This window comes from Tachysurus fulvidraco, chromosome 18 (genome assembly GCF_022655615.1).
Source record: "Tachysurus fulvidraco isolate hzauxx_2018 chromosome 18, HZAU_PFXX_2.0, whole genome shotgun sequence".
NCBI classification, from domain to species: Eukaryota; Metazoa; Chordata; class Actinopteri; order Siluriformes; family Bagridae; genus Tachysurus; species Tachysurus fulvidraco.
This window is the reverse complement of record NC_062535.1, coordinates 5,391,320-5,408,814: the sequence shown is the minus strand read 5'-3', so window position 1 is coordinate 5,408,814 and position 17,495 is coordinate 5,391,320. Positions and strand designations below refer to the sequence as shown.

The following is a 17,495-nucleotide window of genomic DNA, read 5'->3' as shown; positions in this document are numbered from 1 at the left end:
ATTAATCATCATGTAGGCTACAGAAAAATATCCTCCTTATCCGCTCCTTTGGAGACTCCAGTCCGGGATTTTCTGGGCGCAGCAGAACTCGGACTGTGTGTGTGTGTGTGTGTGTGTGTGTGTGTGTGTGTGTGTGTGTGTGTGTGTGTGTGTGTGTTGTCTCTGTCTCTCGCTCGCTCACTCACTCTCTCGCTCTCTCTCTCTCTCTCTCTCTCTCTCTCTCTCTCTCTCTCTCTCTCTCTCTCTCTCACACACACACACACACACACACACACACACACGCACACATGCAGCCAGCAGTAGCTCGGTGTACAGCGGAGAAGTTATTGAGCTGCTGTTGTCGGTGCGGATTTTTTTTGTTTGTTTTCTTTTTTTTTTTTTTTTGCGCGCTGCCGCTTTTGCACGCGCTGCGCTATGAACAGCGTGAAGAGGAAACTCTGATCAGAGCGCGAGGACCTAAAACGGAACTGGGCTTTGATTTGGAGTGAGTGTGTGTTTTTTTTTGGTTGTTTTTTTAAAGGTGTTTTTAGTTGGCTTGGTGAGCATGGTGAGGCTGCAGGTGTGTGTGCTGGCTCTGTGCGCGGCGCTCTGTCTGAGCTCAGGAGGAAGAGGAGCTGAGCGCGTGGAGGATGAGGAGGATGGTGATGATGGAGTCTCGCGGAGCTGCAGGGATGTCAAGCAGGCGCTCGTGCAGAGAGGAGTCACTACCGTCAGGATAAACCAGCACCAGACCGCAGGTACATTGGGCTCATTGGGAGTTTTCAGTGTTTCTGAGGGACCTGTTAGAGCGCTCGGTAACACACTTTAGGGTGAAGGTTCAGTGACAGAAATAACATTCAACTCAGGCTTCAGAAACATCTCTACAGACGTCTGGTATCCATCCTCCTGTCTGTCTGTCTGTCTGTCTGGCCTGTGTCTTATCTTTCTCTCTCTCTTTCTCTTTCTCTTTCTACATCTCTTAGAAAATCTGCTACTTCTTCAGGGGTTCAGGGTTAAACGAGAAGGCTGGCGGATCTTAAACACTGACTACCCCTGCTTTAAATCTAAGATCTCAGTTCCACCTGTTAAAATCTCGGGTCTCTACATCTATGACACTAAACTAGACCTGGGTACAGGCACTTCTCTGACACTAGGATTTAGGGTTTAGGGCTAAAACGGCCAATCCAGGGCAAAAGGAATTAAACTCTTGCCTGCTGTGTTGTTAAAATCCATATGTTTATTTTTAATAAATTAACCCGAAGAGTTATATTTATCACACCACTAAAGGAATTTGTGAACGGTTATAGTTACATTTAATATTATAGAATATCTGAGAAGCAAAAGTTATCACTTATGACATATAAGTTATAAATACTCTTTCCTTCACCAGCCTCTCTCTCTCTCTCTCTCTCTCTCTCTCTCTCTCTCTCTCTCTCTCTCTCTCTCTCTCTTTTTCTTTTGAAGTTTGTCACATTACTGAGTAACATAAAAAGCTCACACTAAACTTCTCAGTTCTGAAAACCTGTCAGAAAAACTACATTTCCAGCTTTGTCTCTGTCAGCCAAAAATCACTAGACACTGGAAGCTCCTTCCATCAACATTGCATAAACTTCTCTCTCCAGAAAACGTCACACTTTCAAGGGTTTGCGTGTGTTATTGGGAACGTTTGCCTGACAAGTCTTTGTGAAAGTGCTGTTACTATAGAAACGCTAATATACTCGATCGGCCTGGTGCAGACGTGCGACTGTCTGATTTGCAGTTTGAGAAAAGAAATCTGACCTAATGACCAATCAGAATCCAGAATTCGTTAGAAGGTTAGCGTTAATCCAGGTGATAAAATTTACTCCCCATTATTCCAGCTACTGACTTTTTCAAAATTGAAAAGCTTTAAATTTTGGGTTTAGCTTTCAATGAATACGTAATAAGATGCAGGTTCTACACCCAAAGACCTCACTGAACCCCTCTCTTTGATTCCATTCTTGATTTCCTCTTCATTGGGAGTTATTTCACGCCAATATTTACCGCAGATTTGCAAAAACATTTCTATACCTAAAAAGTAACATCTGATCTATAAGGATCTCTGTTATCAGATTTTGCTTTGAATTGATTGATGAAACAAGGTTTTAAGAGCTAAAAATTGACTAATACCAGGAAACAGAATGTGTGTGTGTGTGTGTGTGTGTGTGTGTGTGTGTGTGTGTTTCTCAATAACGAACACCTAGAGGAGGTCATCTTATCATTTCTGAAATTTACTGCTGAAAAAAAGGAGCACAGTGTTAGTTTGTTGTATACACACTGAGGTGCGTTCACTCGACCAGAACAGAATGTAAGGTTTATAAAACTGTCACCACTCTAACAGGATCACCGACTATTGTTGGTTGAAGACAGGATAAGAGGGGAGGGAGTATTTACAGAGGAACGCACACACACACACGTACACACACACACACACACACACACACACACACACACACACACACACACACACACACACACACACACACACACACACATACACACACACTTGAAGGAAGTTCAAGCTCAGGCTGCTCACCAAATCATTTGCAATATTGATGAGCTTAGCTAAAGTTAGCTAATTGGCTAAAGCTGGATATTGATTTCTTATTGATGTTACCTTAAATCACAGGCCACATATTCATGGAATTTAACTCTTTGGTTGCTTGCAGTGGACTGCACTATTTTAGTGTTTATTTATTTAGTGTGAGAGAGTGTATGTGTGTGTGTGTGTGTGTGTGTGAGAGAGAGAGAGATGAAGATGGGTGTTGGTGACAGCACCCCGAGGCAAAATTAATTACTCATGAGCGCTCGGCCTTTAATAGAAAGTAAACGAGGGAAACACTCAGATCGGTGAACACATCAAACTCCGAACTGCTGCTTCCGTGCTTTATTTATTTATTTATTTATTTGCTTATATATATATATTTTTTTTAATTTCTGGTAAACAAGCTTGTGTTACATAATCGCTAATTCAGTGAATGGACTGTCTGTGAGAATAAATATAGTGTAAAATAACAACATAAGAATGTCAATTTACAATAAATGGTGATGATTTTTTATTGCACACTGAAATAACTGCCATAAAAATGGTGGTTTATAGCAATATAACAACAGGAGAATGTTAAAGTACATTAAAACAGTTCTACACAAAAGGCTAATTTATAAATCCATAGTCAATACCGACGTACACACGCAAATGTCCAGTAATATCATGAACTAATAAGTAATAACAAAAATGCTCTCAAACATGAGCTTATTTACAGTCGACGGTGACAAAACTGTGCTACTTTACAGTAAATGATGACACTAAATGTTAGCGTGAAGTCAGTGATGAATACAAAGTACTAAAGTAATTAATGATATAATGCAGTGACATAATTGCATAACACGTAATACAATTAAAATAAGAACTCGATGTAATTCTAAATTTACATTAAAAGATTAAAATGCTAGATTACAATAAGCAAAGACAAAGTAATTCCACTTTACAGCAACGGACGGAAGAATGAACCTTCCAGTAAATAATGCAATGAATTTCCCATTTTAATTTACTAAAATGTAATTTTTTTTAAACATCAATGCCAATACACAGAAAACACAGACATCCCATACTAGTTTGCATGCAAATTCTAGTAAATAATATTATTAAATGCTATTTTGCCAAACATCCATAGCAACCGTACGACAACAATAACATTACAAAGATATTAATGAAATAAAAAAAACTCCTTTACAGTAAAGAGAAATAAAATGCAGTTATTAAACAGTTAATAAATTCTACCAACAGGTGCCATACAATTGTTAATTTATCGTTAGGTTATTGTAGAGATCGATATTTTCAGGGAATAACGACCCAAAATTATAAATTACAATAAAAACAATGAACAAACAGCAGCACTTTACTGTACGTAATGATATAAAATGCTAGTTTTCTGTAAATAATGAATGAAATCTAGTCGTATTGTTGTTCTGAACGCTAAAGCCGAAGCGCTACAGTAGGACGTTGTTGTGTAAGGATTGAGAGTGTGAGTAGAGAGTGAGCTACAGGTGCTGGAGTGAATGAGACAGCGAGTCTAAAGCACCGTTTTTAAAGCTAAGTGACGACTGGAGGAAGTGGAGAAGAATGAGTGCACACAAATACATAGAAGTGCTTGAAAGTCTGAGCAAGTCTGCCGCTGCTTTCCCACTTCATGCGTTCATCCTTCCAGCTTCTTTTTTTCTGTCCAGTTTATTCACGACATTGCTTGTTATGCTTGCTTATGTTTTGTATTTCTCTTTTTCTTGATTAATTATATTTTCCTTTTTTATTCCCTTTTGCTGTAATTTTATTTAGTATTTCTATTCAACCTTTTTATTTATTTATTTATTTATTTATTTATTTATTTATTTCATTGCAAATTATTAGCTATATTTCACATTATTTATATCTATTTAATTGCCATGCAGTTATTTTTTTTTGCTTTGATTCTACTTTCCATTGATTCTAATTGTTTATTTTTGTATTATTTTGGTTTGGTTTTTGTGTTGCTTTTTTCAATTACTTTGACCATTTTTACTTTTATTTCCAGAAGTTAAATTATTTGCTTTGATGATTATTGATTGATTGGTTGATTTGTTTGTTTGTTTTATTTTGTGGACGACTAAATTCTTGCCCATATTACTTATCATATTTTATGTGCAGGCCATTTTTTTTGTGTTGCTTATTTGATTTCTGCATCATGTGGTAATTTGTTTTCTGTGGAGCAGATCTCAGCAGCATGCCTTATGTGCAGACGTGTGTGAACTGCGCAGACAGACAGACAGGCGTTGAGAGTGAGACATGTCAGTAGGGGGCTCCACTCTCACGCTGGCAGTGTTGAATTTATTAAGTCCTTCAGGCTTGAGTTTAGCGTTAACACTCACTCTCTCACACACACACACACACACACACACACACACACACACACACACACACACACACACACACATATACACACACATACACACACACACACACACACACACACACACACACACACACACACACACACACACACACACACACACACACACACAGGGTATCATTATGTATAATGCGTAATCACATTGGTGGCTGTGGAGAGAGAAGCTGATCATGCAGTCCTGTGTGTGTAGTGAGGAGAGAAGATCCTGTCTGCCTGTCTGTCTGTCTGTCATTCTGTCATGATATTTCATCATGAGTTTACATTATGGTTGTATGTATGATATAAACAAGTCGAACGGCAAAGAGATAAGTGTTATTCAAGTCGTGACTTATCCGTGTCGAGTAACGTACATTAAATAAAGTCCATTTGTACATTTGAGCTCTTCCTGGCTAACAGGTACTGTAGCTAGCATGACAGCTATATAATTGGTAGTAGTAGCTAATAATATTATTAAAAAAAGACATATATAATCTTTATTGTATACTAACGATAATAAAATATATATAAATATAAATATTATATTATATTCTGTGTGTCTGTTTTTGCTGGATTTTTGCCTTGCTTTGCAGATTTGTGCATCATTTCTTCTTGTATTTTTTAAAAAAATATATAAATTGTTATTTGCTTTTTTGTCATTATTTGTTACCTAGTTTATTTATTTATTTATTTATCTATTGATAAAATGTAGTCTGTTCTTTCTTTAAATAAGAAGACTTTTTTTTTTTTTTAAAAGAATTGGACTGACCCTGAAAGCTTCATAAAACATTTCATCATTCTGTCTGTAAAAGAAGACGCTTTTAGAAGGACAGCGTTATTAACAGGCTTTTTTTGTGACGGGTAGGAAAAAAGAAAGACGATTCCTGAGATCCTGGAAGACACAAAGGCATAGCCAAGGCTAGACTATCACTGTTTGATAAATGCTAAAATCTAACCTTTAGTGACATTATTTAAATGAGAGATAAAATAGCTCAGAATCTAAAAGTCACATTTAATAAATAAAGCAGTATGGCTTCAGTTTCCATGACTCAATCCACTCAGTGTTTGAGATTAAGCAGCATGATGTTCGGATAACAATCGGAATAATCGCAGTTTTGAACATTCACCTTGGGAACAGAAACATGTAAACTTGTAAACAACCTTGTTTTGGAATGAAGCAACAAATACGATCAGATTTGATGACTACTGTGAAACGATCTCTTGAGAACGCTTTACTGTTATACGCATTTATGATGCGAAAAACAAACCAAAAACATCCAGAGAGTGCCAGAGGCAGAGGCAGAGGCAGAGGCAGGCTTGTGAGTGGAAAACTGTGAGTGAGGTCAGAGGAAAATGACCAGACTGATCAAATATCCACTCAAATAAATAAATAAATAAATAGTCTTTCCAGATTTGGGCCGAGATGCATCCCGTGATATCATGACACAACACACACTACAGTACATATGTGAGCTTGAAAGAAGAATCCTGTGCTTAAGATTTCACCCGTTAATGTCATTATTAGTTTCAACAATCACCTGGAGGTGGTTTGGCTATAAGTCCACATCCGGCCCATAATTCTACAACGACGGACCAGCGGACGATGGTCTTGTGCCAGCAGGTCATCTGACGTTGGTGGTGTTTGTAATAGTGTTGTTTTTCCTGGTGAAACACAGGGATTTGTAGTATGTGAACACGGACCTGCATATTTCCAACAGTGTGTAAGAATTTCAGCAGAATTTCAGCAGTGTTCCTAAGCTGTTCCTAATAAACTGGCCAGCAAGCACGCATCCTTTTAAACGTCATCTAGAATTGAATGTTCTGCGGTTTATATAGCTGGTTGTGATGTGGTTATGACAGGAGAGTCTTTATAATCAAGACCTTCTAACACAATCTGTACCAACATTTCAATTCTGACTGAATATTATTACCTCTGGCTATTCCTTCAGCTCGCATTGTGGATTATACAACATGACATAATCTTCAGCTTGGACCGGGATTAATATCCCAGATTTAAAAATAAATGTATACATGAACATTTTCTCTTTTGATAAATGTCTCAGTTTGATTATTAACAGTTTATTTGGCTGCGTGTCAACGTGGCTGCTGTTAGAGGGGCAGAGAGAGAGTCAGAGAGAGACGGAGAGAGAGGCAGAGAGAGACGGAGAGAAAGACAGAGAGAGAGAGGCAGAGAGAGACGGAGAGAAAGACAGAGAGGCAGAGAGAGGCAAAAAGAGAGAGACGGAGAGAGAGAGAGAGGCAGAGAGAGAAACAGAGAGAGAGACAGAGAGAAAGACAGAGAGAGAGAGGCAGAGAGCGAGAGACACAGAGAGAGAGGCAGAGAGCGAGAGACACAGAGAGAGAGGCAGAGAGCGAGAGACAGAGAGAGAGGCAGAGAGCGAGAGACACAGAGAGGCAGAGAGCGAGAGACACAGAGAGAGAGGCAGAGAGCGAGAGACACAGAGAGGCAGAGAGCGAGAGACACAGAGAGAGAGGCAGAGAGCGAAAGAGAGAGAGAGAGACAGAGAGAGGCAGAGAGAGAGAGAGAGATACACACAGAGAGATAGATAGAGAGAGAGGCAGAGAGAGAGCGACGGAGAGATATATATAGATAGACAGAGATAGACAGAGAGAGAGAGCAGCAGAGAGAGGCAGAAAGAGATAGATGGAGAGAGAGAGAGAGAGAGAGAGAGAGAGGCAGAGAGAGAGAGAGAGAGGCAGAGAGAGAGAGAGACAGAGAGAAAGACAGAGAGAGAGAGGCAGAAAGATATATAGAGAGGGAGGCAGAATGACATAGAGAGAGAGGCAGAGAGGCAGAAAGAGAGAGACGGAGAGAGAGGGAGGCAGAGAGTGACAGAGAGAGATAGACAGAGAGAGAGAGCGGCAGAGAGAGAGGCAGAGAGAGGCAGAAAGAGAGAGATGGAGAGAGAGAGAGAGGCAGAGAGAAAGAAAGAGACAGAGAGAGGTTGAAGGAGAGGAAAACATGCTGTGCTGAAAAAAAAGAGAGAAATGCATTTGAATAAGTGTTTGGAGAAAGCAGGGGTGAGGTTACCCCCAGACATCTGATTATTACGCAGCATAAACACACACAACAGTTGAATTATTTAATTTTTGAACTAAATCTTCATACATCAGAGAGACCTGAGCAGCTGTGCACATTTATACAGCCATAGATCATTTATATTCATGTATTTACATTCATTTATTGACACGATTATGTATTAATATAATAAATATCATTTCTATTCTACTTTGCTCATCTCGAGCATCTCCTCTTTGTGTTTGTTGCTCCGTGAGCTTTATTTAGCATGACTGGATTTAGTCACAGTTTTGCTGAAGCACTGCAGAAATGATGAGAGCTGTTATTATATTATTAACAAACAGTTTTAGTGTGAAATATCAAAGAACGGCAGTTTTTAGTACAGACAAAGAGTGAGAACTGAAACAAAGAACATACTGGCAGTGATACTCTGGAGGAAAATGTGTGTGTTTGTTGTGTGACTTGTCTTGTGTGACTCATGTTTCTGTTGTATTTTAACTTCGTCTGCAATATTTGGATACAGCCATCTCTATAGTATTGTGGAACTGATGTATTGGGCTACTTGTCTGATAAAATATAGCAATAAAATTTGTGTGGTTTTTTTTTGTGTGTTGTGTGTTAGTTTCTCCAACACACAAACACTCACTAATACACAAAGTTTCTCTGCTCACACTGTTCCTGTTGTGTGGATCAATCTTTTAACTGTGATTCACACTGACTGTGCATGACTGTGTGTGTGTGTGTGTGTGTGTTGCTTCTCACACCTTCCCATCTTCAGATCATGCCAGTCGGTCATCACACACACACACACACACACACACACACACACACACACACACACACACACACACACACACACACACACACACACACACACACACTGTGCTAGTTTATTGGACTCAGCTGGCATTATGTAGTTGGAGGCATATAATTGTTTAGCATGACAACACCCCTGTGAACAATATGAGGTCCATGAAGTTATGATTGGTGTGGAACGACTGGGCTGAACTCACCAAGCTCGAACACAAAGTTCACTCAGGACCTTCCACAGCAGTCCCCAACCCATTTTGGGTAAAGATCACAAGTCCCCATAGCCATGGTTCCAAATCTAGTGGAAAGCCTTAAAGAATAAGTGATGACATTAAGATTATAGCAGCAAAAGTGGAACAGCTCAATGTTATTGGCCATGATTTTCACGGGTCCACTTAGATCCGAAAACCCGAGGTCCGACACGAGACCCGAGCGGGTTCGGGTCTAAAAGTTTCACGTGTGTCTCGGACACGGTTCGGGTATAATAATAGCAGCATCGGGTCTCGGGTAATTTAAAATGAATGTATTTTATCTCGCATGTGTGCGAGATCTTTTCCAACCTCTCCTCTGTTTGCCAAGACCGCTTGCGACATCGTGTGACTGCCGGTAAGCTAATTTTCGTTGAAACAGACCTGTCAATCAATTTTGAATCCACGCTGTAGCGGTTACACTAAAGTAACTTTCGGGTCCAGTCGGGTTAAAAAAAAATTGCCGTCGGGTCGGACTCGGGTCTAATTTTTTCGTTTTGTCTCAGGTCGGGTCTTTCTTAAAGAAATATATATATTATGCACGTCGGGTTCGGGTAAAAAGTAATTCGGGTCACTTTGGGTCGGGTACATTTTTTTAGACCCGAGAGGACCTCTAGTTCAGTGTTCTATACAAAAGTGAACGTGATTTCAGAGACAACACAACAAACACAATAGTCTGTCCTGTGAAAGGAGGTCTGTCCTGTAATTGAGTTGAATATATTTATCGCAATAATGTTGTCACTTGGATTGAGCTGTCTTAGCAAAAGGTCATTTCATGGGTTGCGTCACAGGGGCAAAGGATTTAGTCAGAGATTCTCACCAGGTTGATCAATGGGAACAATGAAATGTATATGAAGGATATGATTACCTAGTCTAAAAATATCACAGGTTCAATGTATGACTATTAATTGGCCAATAAAAACATGCACGCTGTGGTGAAAATGAAAGGTAAAAGCCTGGAAGTGTACAGTGCTCAGGAACTTGGTGGATGTTGCTAGGATTGGCAGCAGTAACATGATTACAACAGTACCAAGTTAACCACAGCTGAAAAGTCTAGTGGATGGATGGATTGCATAGAGGATGCTGTAGTATGATATAGGCAGAGCATCTCAAGCAACAAGGAGAGTGTTAAGTCACTCAGCATGAGCGGCTGTGAGAGGGGGATTAGTTGGAGATTCCTGACAGTTCTGTGACTTGTCTCTGATTAAACCCTCTCTGAGTTCCTGTTCGAGTCTCTTCTTGTCTAGTCGAGAGATTCCTGGCAGCTTTGTCACTTTTCCTAAATCACTGTCAGAATGGCTTTAGCTTGAGATTCCCCACGGCACTATTACGAGTCACTGTGACAGGGGGTTTAGTCTGAGATTTCTAAGAATGTCCTAATTCTTGTTTGGACACTGTGGGCGGGGGCTTTAGTGGAAGATTCACTACAGCGTCATCAATCGGTTTGAAACACTGTGGGGATTGCTTAGCTGCAGATTACCAATAGCACCGACACTTACTGTATCTTGAGTCACTGTGGGAGGGGATTTATTCCGCGATTGCCAAGAGTAACTGCATTGGTTGAGTCACTGTGGGACAGGGTTCAGTCGGAGTTTCCCCACAGCATCTTCACATCGCTTTGAACGCTGTCCAAAAAGATATCATAGGAGATTTACGACAGCCTAAGCAGTTGTTTTAAGGCTAGAAATTTCTGACAGCACCATGATTTTACTTGAGTGACTGAGTAACAGGGTTTAGTCTGAGATACTTGACAACATCATTAATACGCTTGAAACACTGAGAGAGAGATTCCACAAAGCATCATCACTCAGCTTGGACACAGAGAGTGAGGGTTTAGTCAAAGATTCTCCAAAACATCATCAATTCTTATGAGTCACTGTGGCATTGGGATCAGTCAGAGAATCCTGACAGAATCGTGGCGTTTCTTGAGTCGCTTTGGGAGGGGGATTAGTCAAAGTTTCCTGACAGCATCACCACTCGTTTTGGTTTGGTCATTTGTGTCCTGACAAAATTGTCACTTGTCTTAAGCTGGTTTGACTGAACAGTATTAAAGGTGGAGTCTCCGTCGTTTGCTTCTGAAAACTGCTTTGGGCCACCAAACAAAACAAATACAAAACAAACGTTTAGTCAATGAGCAGAAAGGGGCGGGTCTTGTCAATATGCGGCGGAGAGAGTGTTCAGTGCGCATGTGTGACATTAGCAGAAAACGGTTTTAACATTGACATGGAGGATAAAAACAAAGAAAGAAAGAGAAGAAAGACTTACGATAAGGCAAGAAGTAGGACGTGTTAATATAGGATCAGCTTTCCAGCGCTGGAGAGAACTGAAGGAGCAGGAAGTTGGCCACATATTCACAGATTGGAGTTTCCCGAGTCAATAACTCCTGAGCTAAATGCTGTTACTACACAAATAACACCTCTTTTCTATCGTAGTAATGTAGAGAGGCAGCTACAACCGCGTTTTGTGTAGTAACAGCGTTTAGCTCAGGAGTTATTGACTCGGGAAACTCCAATCTGTGAATATGTGGCCGACTTTACTTAAGACGCCGAGGCGCTTTTTTCCTTCTCGATAGGTGAGTAACGTTGGTTTTGCTTTGTTACACAGAACTAATATATGCCTTTGTCCTTTACATGATTATGCTTGTGTGTCATTTTTGCTTGTTTGTTTATCTGCAATCGTATTGTTCTTCCCTTCAGCTATGATACACATTTCTTTCCATTATTTGCCTGGGTTGCGTATGTATGTGTGGGTGGAGCTATAAATACAGGGGTGGGACCCATTTGGGTTAGGGGCTTGTTTGTTTTGGTGATTTCAAATGTCAACATTGGCTTTCAAACAACGGGGACCCCACCTTTAACTCAGAGATTCTTGAGTGTGATTTCAGTAGCTGGAAGGGAGTTTATTTGAACGTATTCTGAAAAGACACAGGTCAGTTACGGCTAAGATAAAAAGACGAGTTGGATATATTGCAGATAGACAAGCTAACACCATGATTGTATGTTCAGCACAGCACTAATAAAGTCATCATAGAAATAGTGTAATATTACTGAAACTCCAGGTAGTCCAGATGGACCAGTTGTGCCGTGGGCTTTGTTCACATTAGCTCTGATGGAGAGATTTATTCATGATTAGAACGCTCAAATAAAACGCTGCTATAACTGTGTATAATGAAATCAAAGGATTCAAATAATCTAAACGTATTCATTAGTCAGCATTAAGCCGCCTGGACAGTAGATCACACCTACTGCTACTTCACAAGGGTTTGAGATAAAGCTAGCCCTCTGTCAACACATCACTGATGAGAGTGTTAGGATAGATAGAAGATGAAGGGAGCGCTGAAAAGATAGATGCAACCACAGGAAGAGGGATGATGAAAGTGGCAATGGAGAGAAGAATGAAGAGATACTGTAGATGATTAAATTGAAGAATGAAGTGAGAAAAAGAAGTATGGAAGAGGGATGAGAAGACAGACTGTAAGGGATCACAGAAACATATGAGAGACAAAGAGGGAATCAAATGACGAGTGAGATGAAGAAAAAAGGAATAAGGAGTAAGTTTAAGGAAGGACAGCATTGATAAAGGAAATGGTTGGGTGCGGAGAAATGTTGCAGTACAAGTGAGAAATATAAGAGGAATAAAGGGAGGAAGGAAAAGAAAGGGAAATGGATATAGAAAAAGAGGAGGATGAAACCAGATGTAAAAGATAGATTAGACAAACCGTGAGGGATAAAATGAAGTGGCAGATGAAGAGGAAATAGTAAAAGGAGGCATAGGGAGAGGGCAGATAAAAGGAGAGAAGGCATGAGGTTAGGAGCAGAAGTTGTAGAAAGATCATTATACTGTGGATGAGGACATGAAAAGAGGGAGGCATGAAGTGAGAGAAACACGCTGCTTAATCTAACATGGTGTATTTTGGGAACGAACAGACCATAGTTGTTATAGGAAAAGTTTTATTGTGTAAAATGATGCTCATTCTCAGTTGTGCTGTACCTGTGACTAGCAAGACACCTAGCAATGTGCTAGAGCAGATGATGAAGCTGATGTAAGTTACTGTAGCATCCACATGAGTCAGTCAGCATAAATATGAGTCATTTCTAATATAGATAAGTGTTTTATATGGAAATGCATCATAAGCCTTTTGTAGTCTTTGGTTTAAAAGAAAAAACACGTTTTTAGTTAACATTTTTTACTTGCTTGTTAATGGCATCTTTAAAATAAAGCCTGGATTTCAGCACACTGTCAAACACAGACTTAACAGAGACGTCATATTTTACACGGCAACAGTTTTCTGCTTTTCAGGAGATCAAATACTGCTGACAGCAAACAGAGAGTCGCTTTTATCCCAGCGAGAAGAAGTGCACTTCACTTTAACAGGCATCTCCATACGCCCACTGGATGCCATTTTTACTCTGTATGCATGGGTTTAAAAAAAACAATTTGCAGATTTGACTAAAAGCTTGGATGTAGAAATGCAATGTTCACAAGGTCAGAACCTGCATCGTGTACCAATAATTGGTTTTCTGATATACCCTGATATTCAGCTGTCTTGTTACAAAGGTATGGGTTGCATTGTGTCTTAGTGGTGTCAGTTTCCTATCACCTCCCGGGCTGTGGGTTCGATTCCCGCACCCTCACGAATTTTGCATGTCCTCTGCATGCTTTGAAGGTTTCCTCCGGGTTCCTCCTCAAGGCACCCTGTCCAGGGTTTTCCCTGCCTCGAGTTCCCTTGGATAAGCTCTGGGTCACCCCTAGCTGACACTGTGTAGGATAAGCAGTACAGAAGATAGATGGATAGATGATTCAAACATAGAGCCGTACTTATAAACTCTAAACTGGAATTTACATATTTTCCTTCCACACAGTAACTATTTTTTTATACTCTGGGTCAAGCCCTTTTCAGTCACTCACATCTTTGGTGCTCCTTTGCCATAACACTTATTTTACCAGGTAAACTCCTTTGCGATCCACTGAACTACTTTGCCATCTTGTTGTCCACCTCCATCTTATTTACTCCTGTTCTCTTTCTCCTCTCTTGGCATCCATTTTCGACCATTTTTCTTTTCGAACATTGTATTTATTGCACTTTGCTCCACTTTACTCACCCCACCCCCCACCCCCAAGGTTCTCTTCTTGCCACCCATTGAACTACTCTGCCACCTTCCCTTTGGTCAAACTTTTCCAACATCTTGACTCATTCTTTTCCGTATTTTTTCCATTTTTGGTCATTTCTTTTCTTCCCCTTTGCCTTGCTTTGGTCACCCTTTTTTCTGTCCCTTTTCCTCTGAACAGTTCCCCAATGCCATCCATTCTTTTCGCCTCTGTTTTCCCATTGCCACTCCATTGGCACTTTTATACCATTTTCATCCCTGTACCCACTTCCTGATCATCATCTCTGTGAAATCCCTCATTTTTAGCCTTTTCTCTTCTCTTTGACAGGCCTTTACCAGCCCCTATTTAGCTCAGTGTGTTGCTCATTGCCACTATATTAGTGCCCATCACACCTTTATCTTTTTCCCCCTTTGGCTGTATTTTTGCCATCATTTTGGCTCCCTAATTAGCTCTGTCCCTGCTTGAAAAGCAGCCAGCAGCCTGTGTGTCATTTTATACAGAACCTGGACAAATGCCCATACACATACATATCTACTCTCTTTACCACTCTTTCACTTTCCACTTGTTCATTTTAGTTTTCTTCACTTATTCTTTAGTTCTTTTTTGCACTCGCTCTCTTGTTTCCTTTGTTTGGTTTGCTCTCACTTTGTTACAACATTATTATTGCATCCGAGCTCGGAGTGTGTGGTCAGTTGGCTCGTGTCATGTTTATAATCAGTTGGAAATTCTATTATTACACAGCTACCAGATTTCCCAGCATGCACAGCAGCTTTGATAACTCCATTATTAGCATCCACACAAACCTCACATACCACCCCTTCATTCCCTCTGTGTGTGTCTGTGTGGGTGGGTTCGTGAGAAGAAACAAACATCATACGCCTGCCATCCTCAGACTGGAAAAGATGCATCTGAGTGATTAGCATCAGAATGATTAGCATACAAGTGATTAGCGTATAGAGTTAGCTGTTTAGTGGTTTATTAATGTTCACTAGAGTGATCAAAGCAGTGCCCACAACACACTAAACTCATCTCTAATCTGCATGCACACACCTCAACAATAACAACAACACACACACACAGAATATGTTAACATTGCTGTATAATTAGCTGTAATTGTGCAGGCCCTCCTGGGAAAAAGAAGAGATTATTCAGCAAAACGAATTACACAAGCCGTCTAAACAAGACGCCCACCTCAGCAGCAACTGAGCACCTTGATTCATTTAAAAGTGATGTGGTTTAGTGAATCACTTCACCTGACACATTACGAACAACATTTAATTCAATCAGGTGAATTGAATCAATTGATACTCATGTATGTGCATTGATCTATTGATAAATGACTATTATTATGATTAAATACATTTCGATTCACCACACTGATTTACTTTCAGAAGAAATTTGATTAAACTCAAAATTGATTCACAAATGAGTGACTATAGTGAACCATTTGTTGGTTCCGAGTGAGTAAGGTGAATTGATTCATTTAAAACCAACTCTCTTCATTTATTATTATTGTCGCTATTGTTATTTTTTTATCTCACTGCTTTCAAGGAATGTAGAAACAGAAGGATTGATGTGAAATGTTGTGTATAATGTCCTCTAAACACGTCTGTATTTCACATTATGTTATCTTGTCCAGCAGCTGTGACTAAACTGCTTTATTCTGTTCAAATATATAAAGCAGAATAAAGATATGTATGTGGGTGTGTGTGCAAATATCTTTTTATACACATAAAGAAAGACATAATAAACAAACAAAAAAACTTGTCTGTGTTTATAAGAATTTGAATACTCTGCACCGAGTATTTTTCAAATATATATATATATATATATATATATATATATATATATATATATATATATATATATATATATATATACTGGCAAAAGAATTGGAACATTCCAAGCAGTTTTCGGTGTTTCACTGTTTTCGGTACATGCTGATGGTTTTTAGCTTTCATTTCCTATATATGTAACAACCTCAAACATAATACCTTTGCTAGCTCTCTGCCACCATTTTAAGTAAGCAAAAGTATTGGAACAGTTATTCTTAATAGCTTGGCGACCCACTGATACCAGTAAACTGTTCCATTCTAATCCGTGATGCTTTTCCAGGCTTCTAACACAAACCTCTTTCTCCAGTCTCCTCTACAGGAGGTGAAATGCTGCTCGATAGTGTTAAGCTCTGGTGATTGACTTAGCCAGCCCAAAATCTTCTACTTTTTTCCGCTCTGATGAAGTCTTTATTGATTTGGCAGTGTATTCTAGGTCATTATCTTGCTGCATGATGAAGTTTCTCCTAATTAGATTGAATGTATTTCTCTGTAAATTGGTAGACAGTACAGTATGTTTCTGTAGACTTGTGAATTCATTCTGCTGCTATCAGGAGTTCCGTCATTTATAAACATCAGCGATCCTGTACCACACATAGGCACGCAAGCCGAGGCCATGCCATTACCACCACCATGTTTTACCACCAGATAAAACATATATCATGTGTGTTTTGGTTCATGAGAAAATCCTTACTTGCTCATTGGTTCCAGAGCTTTTGTGGTTTGGTCTGGTCTTTTTAGTCTTACTGCTGTTGAGTGGTTTGTATTGTGGCCTCTATATTTCTGCTCTCAAAGTCTTCTTTGAACAATGGATCGTGACATCTTCACCTGTTCAATGTCTGGTTGTTAGTACAGCAGTGGTTTCTCTTTTAAAGGACATTCCAGATGTATTGAGTATGCTCAGAGCATGTGCAGTGCCTCCGATTGATGTTTCACCTTATTTTCTGAGCTTCAGAATGGCTTGCTTTTATCCCAAACACAGCTCTTTCATCTTCATCTTGACAACAAATAACAGTCTTCACAACTAAACTTGCATCACAGCTATTAATTGTTTAAATAATCCAACAGGACACACTTAGGCAAGAAGAAGCACTTGTTAGTTGCATGCTCCAATACTGTTAAAACTAGGCATTCAGAAGAACACAAGGCTTGTAGTTAGCATTACAACAATCCTGATTACAGTCTGCTTATGGAAAATAACATTAAGCTTCGCGTTAGTTCTGGCAGGCCACGTCGTCAAGCGTGCATCAGCTGTTAATCAGCAGTCCACGACACGCACCAATCCATAAGTTTTAAAAAGACACCTGCAAAATGACCTAAAATACTGTTGCATTGTTTTGAATGCACATGCAGTCTCACATTTCAGTTGATTGCTGTTTTGCACAATACTTTACAATACCTTATGTAACTTCTGCTATAATATTAGTGTTCATTCTGCACATGTAATATTGATCGAACAGTATTTACACTGGTCGGTGCTGCTTTTGTGTATTGTCTTTGTATTTAGTCCTGCACTGACTTTGTGTCTTTTTTGTCTTTT

The 17,495-nt window shown here is 39.7% G+C and overlaps 1 protein-coding gene across 2 annotated transcripts in view; it reads left to right on the top strand.

The window, feature by feature from the left end:
• Nucleotides 1-203: 203 nt before the first annotated feature.
• Nucleotides 204-17,495, top strand: part of gpc6a (glypican 6a) — a 118,571-nt gene continuing 101,279 nt past the window's right edge. The window contains exon 1 of one of the 2 annotated variants that reach the window (XM_027156563.2): nucleotides 204-737. In XM_027156563.2, the coding sequence (XP_027012364.1) occupies nucleotides 545-737 (193 nt within the window). In that variant the 5' untranslated portion in view covers nucleotides 204-544. The remainder of the gene's footprint in view (nucleotides 738-17,495) is intronic. The other variant, XM_027156564.2, reaches the window with a different exon arrangement.